The following is a 12,601-nucleotide window of genomic DNA, read 5'->3' on the forward strand; positions in this document are numbered from 1 at the left end:
GGGATTAAAGGCATGCGCCACCACCGCCCGGCTTCAAAAACAATTTTTAAAAAATGGTTATTTTGAATGCCCAAGGATGACAGCATTTCTATGGAAACATAGCGGGAAAGAAAATTCTGTCTGGACAGTCTCTGTAGACAGATGACTTGGACTAAAAAGTCTCAGTATTTGGCCTGGGACATTTCGTCTTTCCCTAGCTCTCTAGACCAGCAACTGGTCTATTGCCCATGTGGCCTGGAACAAGGAAGATACTCAAAGATTTGCAAAATCTGCACTGATTTCTGGATGCCAAGAGGGGCCTATACATAATCCTATCATTTCCCTTTATCAAGTAATTCTTCGATTTAAGTAGCTATTAAAGAGTTGTGATTCTGAGACTGAAACAGCAAGTACAGAGCCTGCATGGGTCTGCATCAGATCCTTTGTGTATGTGTTATGGCTGCTGGATTGGTGTTCTTGTGGGATTCCTAACAGTGGCAGTGGGTATGTCTCTGACTCTTTCGCCTGCTCTTAAAACTTGCTTCCTTCCATTAGGCTGCATCATCCAGCTTAGATCTCAGGGCTTTAGTCTTGTCTTTATCTTGTTTTGTCATGTTTGGTTGTCATCCCTTGGAGACCTGTTTTTTTCTGAAGAGGAAATGGAGAGGTGGGGAGAGGACAGATAGGTGGAAGGGTGAGCTAGGAGGAATGGAAGGAGGGGAGACTGTGGTTGAGATGTATTGCATGATGGTCATATTGTTAATGATCTTCGGCTATGTGGATTACCAAATGGCTGTGCAATACTCTATCATATAAAATGCATCATGACTTGTTTAGCGAATCAGTGGGAGCCATTTACGTGGTCTTTAAGTATTCAAGACTGAATAACACTAGGATGAAATGATCAGATGATTTTAGCCACCAGCCACCTATGGTTGAAAAGAATTCACAAAGAAAGTGAATAGGATTAGAAAGACTTTTTTAATCTGAGGAAGACATGAGGTAGAATGTTATCTTATTCATATCTTCTATTTCCTCTCTGATCCTAATTAGAGTGAACCTTTGGTATGGGAAGCAGACAGAGGCAAAATTATAAACTTTGGTTTGCATAGACATAGGGATTAAATTACTTATAAAGATGTATATCCAGCTGTCATACAGAAACCATCTTGTGATGACATTTTAGTATATGTTAGCACTAGGGCAAACCTTTAACAAATGACTGGAGGGAGAAAGGAAAAATGGGGGAAGTAAGAAAGGAAGGTGCTGAGTGGACCCGCAACAGCATCTAGGCCACAGAGTGAGCAGAGCAGCTTTTCTTCATTTACTACAGATCACTGAAGGGAGGGTGGAGAGAACAACCTAACAGTAGACCGATTGTTAATCCCACGCTAAACAGAAGGCCAGACATTTGTCTTAGAGTTAAGCAGGAGTCAAGGGTGAACGAACCAGCACCAAGAACCAGGATTCCTTGCAAGGTCTGTGACACATATGGCCAATCTTGAGACATTTTTAACCTGGAAAATCAAACCCCAGGAATGATTTTATCAGAACACTGAAGCTTGCTTCACCTGCCCACCACAATGCACTCTGCCTGCTCTTCAGGTCTCCAGGAAAGCTCCTGCCGGAAAAGGTACTTCACCCTGCTCATTTTAATTAACTAACTAATTAATTAATTAAACTATGGGTACCTCTCTCTTTTCTTCCCCCCCCCTTTTGTTTTTTGTAAGACTACTAGCTTTCCATTGTCAAAGAACATAAGCAAGACTACCTTTCTCAGCCATGATCTACCTCCTCCTCAGGTCCCTATAAAGGAGAAAGAAGAGAAGGAGGGGAGGGAACAAAGAGAAGAAAGAGCAGAGGAGAGGTGGAGACAGGAGAGGAAGACAGCTACAGACAGCAGTTAAGAGTGTAAGCATGTCCGGCTGAGCATCCTTAGTCCACAAATCTGAAATCCAAAATGCTCTGAAAATACCAACTCTCTCACTGGATTATATCAGATTTTGGTATCAGGTATGTTGGACAGGGTTTCAGAAGGTGCTTGAAGCTGTACCACTGAGACACTCCATAACCTTAGACAAGTGCTTTCCTTAACGTTCCTCATTTGAAATTATGGATAGTAAAGTCCGTAAGATTATGAAGAAGATTACATAAGATGATATATTTGGCAAGTAGTAGGTATTATTTAACAATGCCAAAGCTGCCTAATACATACTTAGAACAATTGCACTTAGAATGAGCCAGACTTTAGGTGAAGGAAATCACCTACAGTGTTTCAGGCTTACTTATTATTAATTAATTATTGTATCAATAGCTAATGGGGAAGAGAAAAAAAATGAAACAAAACAGAAGGAAGATTTGTGTTTGCATTAGAATAATAACATACTTCAAGCATCAAGTCTGTTAAGTTACTTCATAAAGAAGGGAGCCTAGCACCAGAAACATCAGTGGCCTACAATAGCTTACGTGGTTTCTTAAGAGACTAAATGGAACAGAATCCCCGTCTTTAAATTCTACTGACAGAAGGCAGGAAGGAGATGCACTTAGACAGGGCTCCTAGATGCCAGGTTGCCCTGTGGGGAGTGGTTCTGCGATAGAAACTGGCCTTGTCTACCACCTCCAAACAGAGGCCCCAACCCTGTGACCCTCTGGAGAAACGTAACTCCTGCTCATTCATACTCCAGGGCTTTACCCACAGTCCCTTAATGACAAGGGCAGCCACATACCTTTGACTTCTGAGATAGGCATTAAGAGTCAGGTGAGCCACAAACAGGCAGACAACTAGCAGGAAGCCTTGGATTAGAGCTAATCCTCTTGTTTCACAGACACTCTTCTGAAAGTGGCTGTTAGTCCCATGGAGATGAAGCAGAGCCAGCTTCAAGGGGCTCATCAGGCCTCCATCTGCCCCTGGGAACTCAGCTTACAAAACATTATCTCTGAATGTTTTTCTCTGATAGGCACTGCAACACTCCACAATGGTTCTGACAAACTGTCAGGAAAGCCTGTGGATTAGTAATAGCCAGGCTTCTTAATGCATTCCCCAAACCAAAAATCAACTTAATTAAGTAGGGTTATTATTTTTTTCCTGAGCAGCAATCAAATCTTAATTAATACCCTATTGAATAAATTCCTAGGGGAACACAAACATTTGCATACACCTAATGAGCTCCTCTGCCAAGGATGTTACCACACAAGATGCTAAGTAGGTCTCCTTCCTGCCCACTCACTCAATCCCAGACTGCCCCCTGTTCATCAGAAATGGAGAGCAATCACAGATTTGCCATCACCTCCTCCTAGGGGACCTCTACTCTGCCAAGCACTTTGCAGGATCTCCCTCCCCTCTCCTTTCTCCAAGTGGTGAATGATTCTGTCTTGGATTTAGTCCACCTGATGCGAAGGGCATCTCAGTCTGGCTTCCTCCACTGCCCATCATCTTTCTTCCTGACAAAGTAAACATCAATTTTAATTCCCACCTCCCTAGTCCTGAGCTGCAGACCCCATGGAGAAGACTCAATGTTTTAGATAACCAGTAAAACAGAAACAGAGGTAGTTGGGAGCGCTTAACTATCTGAGTTTGGTTCCCCAGGATCCACGTGGTGGAAGGAAAGAGCCAACTCCGGCAGGTTGTTCCCTGACCTCCACATTTACAAAATGGCACAGAAGCATTCTACTTCCCGCCACCACCCCCCAAATAAATGCAATAAAATTTTTATTTTAAATGATCTGCAATATCAGAATTGAACACACTTGCAACACCTGAATGATCCCTGCTAGCAGCAAAGAGAAAGTGGATCAAAGTTCTGAGACTTAGTTTCTGACAGGAAAAAGCATCCAAGAGAAACAGGGAAGGTGGTGGACCAGTTTTGATTTATACCCCCTTTCACCTACTATTTCTATACCAGAGATTTGGAAATGTCTTGAGCTGCAGGCGGAATGTTCTAGTTTAAGTTCCTAAAACTGCCGGTCCCCATCACTCTCCCTTTTCTGGAGAGGGTGGGAGGGAATTTGCTGCATTTGGTATTGACCTAAATGCAGGTTATCAGAAGCAAAGGACTTGAAGGTTACTAACTCCTAGCTTCTCAGGACAGTGGTTAGATCCCAGTCCTCATTACCCAGGGCCCAACTGACTTGCATGGGGCACCACACCCTCTCACCCCTTACCTCTTTGGTGTGCGTGTGGAAAGAGACCGACATGTCCAGAAGGAGTTTCCGCTGCTCCACTCTGCGCACAAAGTCTTGGATGCGCACCTCCAGGTGTCGGGCTGCCTTGTAGATCTCCTCTGGGTCACATTCCCCAGTCTGAGCCAGCTGCTCTGCTGCTTCTAGGAGCTTGTCCGCATTGGTGTATGTATTCTGCCAGCAACAAAAGTGAGGCAAAGTCAACTTGCAGTCAGGGAACAAGCTTCCCGCCTTCTCACAGCTCACCCTGGGACTCCCAAAGGAGTGGGCACAGAGGGGCGGAGGCACTGAGCTGACAGCTCCCTGATCTGGCACCACTCTGAGTGCACAGAGCTGGCACCTCTCCTCCTACCAGGCGACCAGTGGGCTGCTGCGCATAGCGGGCACTGACTAGGAGCCTCGCCTGCTTCTGAGATGTCTCAGAGGTGCAGCGCCTCTAGAGATAAGAAAGGAGGCCTGTGAGAACCTCCTTACCCCTTCTGCTCAGATTCCCCACCCTCACAGAGCCCCTTCATTTGTACTCACATCTCAGGCTGCTTCTGCTAGAGTTGGAAATAGCACAGCCACAAGGATGCTCTGTGCTTCTCTATGCAAGAATCATGAAAAACCGCCAACTAGGAGGCTTGCTTTGCCCCCGCCCACCATCTCCCCTTCACTCTGGTGTTTATCTTTTGGAAAGAAGGGAAGCGGGCCAAAAGCAGCGAGGAGGGGATATAGAATAGTTCTCTTGCCTCTGTGAAGGATGGATGTTTGCAGGCAGCTTAGCAGGGATCTGGTGGGCTTTTTTTTGTTTTTGTTTTTGTTTTTATTTTTGTTTTTCCATGAGCTGCCGCATCCCATTTATACACATGTGTGCTCATATGAGCCTCCAACCCTGTCAGTACACAGGATGGGATTCTCACCAGCATTTAAAATATAACGCACTAGCAATCATTGCCCATCATAATGGCAGCCACTGCTTTTAAAGTAGTTGCTATATCATGAATGCAACTTTTCCTCAGCTGCCTACTCTTAATCCAACATATTCGGACATCCCACCTGTGACTGGTACACATATTCATCTGCCAGGTCAGCACACTGCCCTATGGTGAGGAACTGTTGCTTACTATGTGGATCTAGAAGAAGAAGCCATCATCAAATACAAGATGAGCATAAAACTGTAAGAGGCTACAGCGGCAGCTGTATGGAACTGATTCTGCCTCTCTGCTCCCCCCACCCCACCCCCTGGGCATCTCAGTGCTACAGGATGAATTATGGCCAGACACTAATACTAAGGTGACCCTCTGGAGGCTTCTGACCCTGCTTCTTCATTACTGAAAGCATGAAGCTGATGATTAGGAATTCCCAGAGAGGTCCCAAGGGATCCTTAAGACATGCTGCTTGATAGGCCAAAGGCAAATGCTCTAATGTTGGCCAGATAGCATTTAAAGGGAAAGCATCATTTGTGCCAACCAGTCAATTCATGAAATGACAACCAGACTACAACAATGACAACCAGACAAGCCTGGTGTAAAGAAGGGCTTTTCCACAAGTTTAAAAAAATGTAAATTTTAGAGAGCAAATGACAGGAGCCATTCAGAGTTATCGGAGAGATGAGAGAGGCAAGGGAGAGGAGGCCTCTGAGGTGGTGAGCCAGGTTTTAAAAACAAAACAAACAAACAAAAAAACCCAGTTGTTTCTGGGTTGGATATAATATTCAATTAATAGAACCACATATCTTGAGAAAGTTTTTTTTTTTCTTCAAGAATTCCTTAGAATTCTGCCTTGAACCCTAGGGAATCTCTGATGCACAAAGAAATCCAAAGTTAGAACTCTATGTTTTATACAACCAATAACATTTTGTTGTAAGTTCACAAGACAAGTGTGCTTACAAGCATGATTTAAAACCAATACATGGGGAAGAGGTGCCGCCATATCCTTATTTGCTAAGGGCATCATTGATTTAGGTGCAGAAAGCCCTGGTTCCCAGAAATTCCCTAATTCCAGGGAAAATAGGCTAGCTAGCTGGTCACCCCAATACTAACAGCATTAAAATCATCTGGGGGGGGCAGAAGCATGCTACATTTACTTCGTTTCAAAGAAGAATAAAATCATCATTGAGAGAGTTAACATGATAACACATAAACAAGGCAAGCAACATAACAGATAGTTGGGGGCTAAAGTTTCCTGGCAAGAGACAGGTGTTAAAAAGAAAATGAACAGCCACAAGTGAGGATAACAACAGCTATAATAAACAAGGATCCCACCTTGCCAAGAACGACCCTAAAATCTTACGCATAGATCTTCTTTCATTCTCACAATAACCTATGGATTGGTGCATTTTTTAATGTAAAGGAACCATAGAGAATTGCTGGCTAAGGCTGCGGAGCTTCAAGATGGTAGCACCATTACTGCTCTGCTCTGCCTCTCCCACCATGGAAGCAGATGTCTGTGGGTAGGTATGATTTGTCAAAGGAGGGAGGGTTCAGAAATAAGACCCTTTCTTCATGTTCCGATTACGTACTGCATGTTATCCCTTACCACAGTTGTTATCACACGGCAAAGGGACCACATGTGCCCATGCTACCTTCTAGTGACAGGGGAACCCCCTGAAGGAAGGTTCTAGAGCTTATTCATCTTTGGTTCCCTTAGGCCAAGAGCTGTGTCTGGTACTCAATGAAGATATCTCTACTAACTGTTTGTGGACTGGGCAAGAATAGCAAGAGGCATGTGAGCATGCTGTGCCCAGATAACTGAGTCAACCCAACTAAACCTGGAGAGAGGCAGAATTGGGCTGAGTGAGGCAGAGGAGAGCTGGGTGACAGTTTCATAGAGAAGAAGGGATGGTACAGGCAGGTAGAAAGGCAATGCTGTGCACGCTAACAGCTGGGCTCCCTGCTTTGTCTGTGCCCAACCTTCTCCCCAGTTAGTACCCAAAAGACCTCTCAAATCCAGATCCAGCAGACCCCCTGTCTACTTAATAGGGTTTGTGTTTTCTTACACCCTTGGACAGATGCCTTAGCATGGCATATGAGGCCCTTCTTCATCTGACTCCCCTGTCTTCCCCTTCTGCATTAACACACATCACCTATACAACATCTGTAAATAGACAAATTGTCCTTCCAGAACCTTAGGTGATGACTTGCGTGTGTCCCATTGCATCTACTTCTGCTTGGGAGACACTTCATTTATTTTTCTACATGGCCAGTTCTCATTCACCTCTTAAGACCCTGCTTCAGCATCACTTCCTCTAGAAAGCCCTCCCATTCTTTTTCTTCAGAATGACCTAGGAGCCTGTTTCTGAGCTCCTGAAAGTGACTTGTGCTGTCCTTCACTTCTTCTAACAAGGCCACATCTTCTTTGATAAGGCCTTACCTCTAATAGTGCCACTCCCTGGGCCAACCATATTCAAACCATCACACCCTGCCTCCTATCAGACCATATTCTCTGCTTCGGGCCAGACAGTGTCTTCCATCTTTATTCCTTCATATCTAGTACCAAGAGAGTATTCCATAAATATTAGTCAATCAATAAATAAATTAAATAATACATCAATCCCTACAAGTCCTAATATTCAACTCTGATCCCCACGCATTATCTGGTATAAGACTCCACATGCTAAAACTCATGTTGTTCATTCCTGCTTAGGTGATCTGATCACCTGGTCTAGTCTTGAAATAAGAATCTGTTCAGAGACTATCAATTGAAATATTACCAAAGAAATATGCTGACCCTGAATTGGGACATGTATTAACAAGAGATTTAAGCTCACCTCCTCAATAAATTGACAATGGGTGCTGCCCCTGGGGCCAGGCTTGACCTCACTCTGACATAACTCTTGGCCTGTGTTAGCTTTGTAGTCACCTAACCACTCACTGCCTTGGCCTTGAGCCCTTGCCTGTGTTTCCCACCCAGCATGCCAAACATACATTCAGTGCTGAGATTTTGATCTCCCAGCCATTAGATCTTTCACAGAGGGCTGCGGTAGCCAGTACCTCTGAGTCGTAGGTTTGGGTCATGAAGACGGTCACAAGGTTTTATTGCTCTCACTATTCTCTGCACCAACTAGGTAAAATACTCCTGATAGTTTAGCTCTTACACATAACTTTAATTCCCTTCTGCAGTCTTTCTCATTATCTTTTTTTGTTTGCTCCCCAGATATGCAACAAAACATTCTAAGATAGTTTATCTAAAACTATAGGAATTCCAGCAACACAGATATTGCTTCAGATTTCTTAGGATGGAAAGGTCAGGGAACACGCCGTCTAAAAGCAAGGGGGTGGGGAGACAGTGAATGAAGCCTCTCTGCAACCAAGAGCCAGTTTCCTCAGTGACATGGAGTTAGTCCTTTGGCTTTACCTTCTGGGAGGAGAAGGGGAGAAGCCTAGAAGTGGCACTTACTATTCAAACATGCCAGGTCATCCTGGAAAGCAGGCTTTATGGAGGACCAGTACGGGGCTCCTCTCCTGACACCTAATAATCATTTTCAAAGCCCCATGGCTAGAACCAACATGATTTGAAGGAAAAGAGGCAAAGGAGTACATGAATCAAGGTGAAAGGAGCCACTGGGAGAGCGGACTTGTCATGAAACTTAATTATGAACTGCAGCAATCAAAGTCCAGAGCCTGACTCTGGGTTAGCACTTCATAGCTGACAATAACTTCTGTTCCTTCCTTACCTTTTCTGGAACAGAATTACAGAAGATCCACATATGCGAGGCTACTTGAGGCTAGACCACCAAAAAGGATTAGATAATGGTACCCGGGACTCATACAGGGCTAGAGATAGTATTCAAAACCCTCAGCTCCCCAAACCCTCGAGGTTCATGAGATATTGGTACAGTACTTAGTGGGGTCTTAGGTTTTAACAGGTAAACTACATACTGCTTTGTCTCTTGCCTATCAAATTTTAAGACTGAAAAGGATTGCACTTTTCCCAAGTCACTTACTGAACTGTATCCCAGAGATCTTAAGATATTTATAGAACTAAAACTACTCAGCAGTGATCAAGGCAAATTTCACAATGACTAACATAGAAAAGAAAGAAACAAGTCCACAGGCATTAAAAAAAATGGAAAACAACCAATGTGAAGAGAAACACAAGTCAATCAAGAATATATATAAGAATATATGCTAATATGTAATATTATATATTATGTAATTTATATAAAAATATGTATATATGTTAAAAACAGTAGACAATGATTTAAAAATAGTCCACTATATCTATATTTCACATATTCAACATATAGAAGTCAAGAAATAGAATTTTTTAAGATTTATTTATTTATTTTATGTATATGAGTACACTGTAGCTGTACAGAGATGGTTGGAAGCCATCATGTGGTTGCTGGGAATTGAGATCAGGACCTCTGCTCGCTCTGGCCCCACTCACTCCAGCCCAAAGATTTATTTATTATTATATGTAAGTACACTGTAGCTGTCTTCATACACAGCAGAAGAGGCATCAGATCTCATTACAGGTGGTTGTGAGCCACTATGTGGTTGCTGGAATTTGAACTCATTACCTTCAGAAGAGCAGTCAGTGCTCTTACCCACTGAACTATCTCACCAGCTGGAGAAATAGAATATTTAAAAATGTTTACTCTCAGTGATAACAAACACACTGGATCATATTAGCAGCAGGTTAGACAACTGCAGAAGACAAGATTACTGAGCTTCAAAACATAACACTAAGGAGGCGGTGATCAGGATGTAAAGTGAATAAATAAATTAGTCAATCGGGAAACACAGCAGTAGAATCAATTCAGACGTGGAGGGGATGAGCACAGGACGAGCACAAGGACCTGCATTCAGATCCCTAACTCAGGCAAGACTATGGGTATGGCAACGTGCATCTAAAAACTCCAGTATTGGAAAACAAAGTCAAAGATTTCTAGAGCTCATTTGTTAGCCAATTTAGCCAATCAGAGTGAGCCCCACATTCAACGTGAAATCCTGTCTTAAAAAATAGGATGGAAGCCGAGCAGTGGTAGCACAGGCCTTTAATCCCAGCAGAGGCAGGTGGATTTCTGAGTTTGAGGCCAGCCTGGTCTACAGAGTGAGTTCCAGGACAGCCAGGGCTACACAGAGAAACCCTGTCTCGAAAAACAAAACAAAACAAAACAAAACAAAAGGATGGAGAACAACATAGGGGAACATGTACCCAAAATTGACCCGTGGCCTTCACTTGTGTATCATCTCCTCTCCAAATTACCTCCTACTGCCATATGCAGCATCGATTCAGACTGAAATCCCGAGAGAGAGAAAATAATTGTAAAACTGAAGCATCCATGAGGCTTGGCACAATTTAAGTAAGCTAGGAGCCATGTAATTGAAACTTAGCAAAACCTGTAAATGCACAGATCTGAGAAACCCCAAAAACCCTCAACACAAAAATGCACAAAGAATTATACACACATAACTCAGGTCAAATAAATAAAAAAAAAAAAAAAAGAGAAAGAAGTCTTAAAAGTAATCAGAGAGGAAAAGGCATGCTGGATATGGAGGACAAAAGATGAGGATGACTTTCCTAGAAACAGCGCAGGCAAGATAATGGCTGAGCAAGATCCTTAAAGCACTCGAAGATAAAAGCCCTTGAAGACTAAATTTTATACCCAGCCAAGTATTTTTCACAAACAAAGGTTAGATACTTTTTCAGATAGACAAATCTAAAATAATTCTTCATTAGCAGACTGATTATATTGCCAAAATATTAATAAGAGGTCCTTCTAGGACTCTAGAGATATCTCGATGGGTAAAAGGGCTTAACCTGAGTTCAGGTCCTCAGAACCCATGTAAAAGCTAGATACAATAGCATAGGCATCTATCATCTCAGCACACTTATGGGCAAAACGAAGATGGAGAAAGGAGCATCTCTGAAAGCCTGGGAGCAGCCGGCATGGCATACGTAAGTGAGGACACCCCATCTCAGACAAAGGAGAAGCTCAAGGACCAACATCCGAGAGTCTCCTCACCTTTATCTGTCCAGGTCAGCATGCATGTACCTGTATCCACACATGAATGCACATGTGTGGACGTGCACACATCCCCACTCACGTACCCACATCATGCGTATACATAAAACAAATAAAATAAACTTCTCTGGAAGAAAGAAAAAAAGTGTTATAATGGAAAACTAGATTTTTATACACAAGAGTGAAGAGTCCTGGTAATGCTAACTGAAAAAAAATCTGCCTTTCCCTATCACTTACATCTGTTTTACTTATAATTAATTGACTGTTTAAACAAAAATAATTAATCTAGTGTGGGATTATTATTATTTTTTCTGATCAAGGCCCAATGTGTATTTCAGAGTCTGAGAATATATAGGGAGGAGACCCATCCCCCACTATGCCAGGATCTTGTGCAGGATTTATAGCATAAGTGTGGTGGTGCTCACCCTAAATCCCAGCACTGGGAGGCAGAGTCAGGCAGATCTCTGAGTTCAAGGCCAGCCTGGTGTTCAGAGTGAGTTCCAGGACAGCCATGGCTGTTATATAGAGAAACCCTGTCTTAGAAAACCACAAACAAGCCAGCAAACAGATATAAAACAAATGGAAACAAGATAAGAAAGTCAAGATGACATCAAGTACCAACTGTCAAAATACCATAGCCCCAGTCAGCACTGTCAGGTTGGATTAAAAAAAGTGTCTAAACTATATACTATGCAGAATGCTGTTCAACTTTATTAGTAAGCTTAAGGTAGGAAAACGATTTAAAAATAGCATGATAACCATAACCAAAGGAGAGTTGTGTGGTTGTATAAACCACAGATATACTAGACTTGGGAGTGTCTGTATTACTATGGGAAAGGAGAGGCCATCCCATAGTGATCAGAGGACTGTTTATCGCATGCACAGAAAAATGCTAAGCATTTATATAGGTAAAAACAAAGGTTCACAGTACATAAAACAGACTCTGGTGATTATGCAAGGAGAGAGATACAAATGCACAGTTACAGCCAGAGATTCCAGTTCCCTATTTAAGTGAGAACAGGGATTTGAATATCTCCAGCTGGCTTGGCCTGCTTAACTTCTATGGAAAATTGGCTCAGCTACAGTGGACCACACATTCCTTCTGAGGGCTCATAGAACATTTACCTAGACAAAGCTTATTTTTGTTTATAATGGCAAATTCATAGGGACACAAATCACCTTTTTTTTCTGACTATATTATAATTAAATTAGAAAGTAATGACAAAAGTAACTGTGGAAAATTTCCACACTACTAAAAACTAAATAGTACATTTTAAATACCCAGCAGCAATTAACCCAGGTGCCCACAGTACACTGGTCTTATGTTAGGGCCTTTACCTACATAATTTCCAAGTTGGGGGATCAACAACAGAGATGTGCTATTAATATTGTCTTTAAAATGAGAAGTTTGCAGCTCAGAGAGTTAAGAGTCTCTTCTTTCTAGAATGTTACATAACGACAAAATGTGCCGAGTCTTTTTTTTTTTTT

General features: G+C 42.6%; 1 protein-coding gene across 22 annotated transcripts in view; it reads right to left on the reverse strand.

Moving 5' to 3' along the window:
- The window catches only part of Kalrn (kalirin RhoGEF kinase), a 604,914-nt gene that overhangs the window by 298,048 nt on the left and 294,265 nt on the right, over positions 1-12,601 (reverse strand). For all 22 annotated transcript variants that reach the window (XM_031363740.1, XM_031363737.1, XM_031363736.1 and 19 more), the window contains exon 11: positions 4,141-4,332. In XM_031363740.1, the coding sequence (XP_031219600.1) occupies positions 4,141-4,332 (192 nt within the window). The remainder of the gene's footprint in view (positions 1-4,140; positions 4,333-12,601) is intronic.

This window comes from Mastomys coucha, unplaced genomic scaffold, assembly GCF_008632895.1.
Source record: "Mastomys coucha isolate ucsf_1 unplaced genomic scaffold, UCSF_Mcou_1 pScaffold12, whole genome shotgun sequence".
NCBI lineage: Eukaryota > Metazoa > Chordata > Mammalia > Rodentia > Muridae > Mastomys > Mastomys coucha.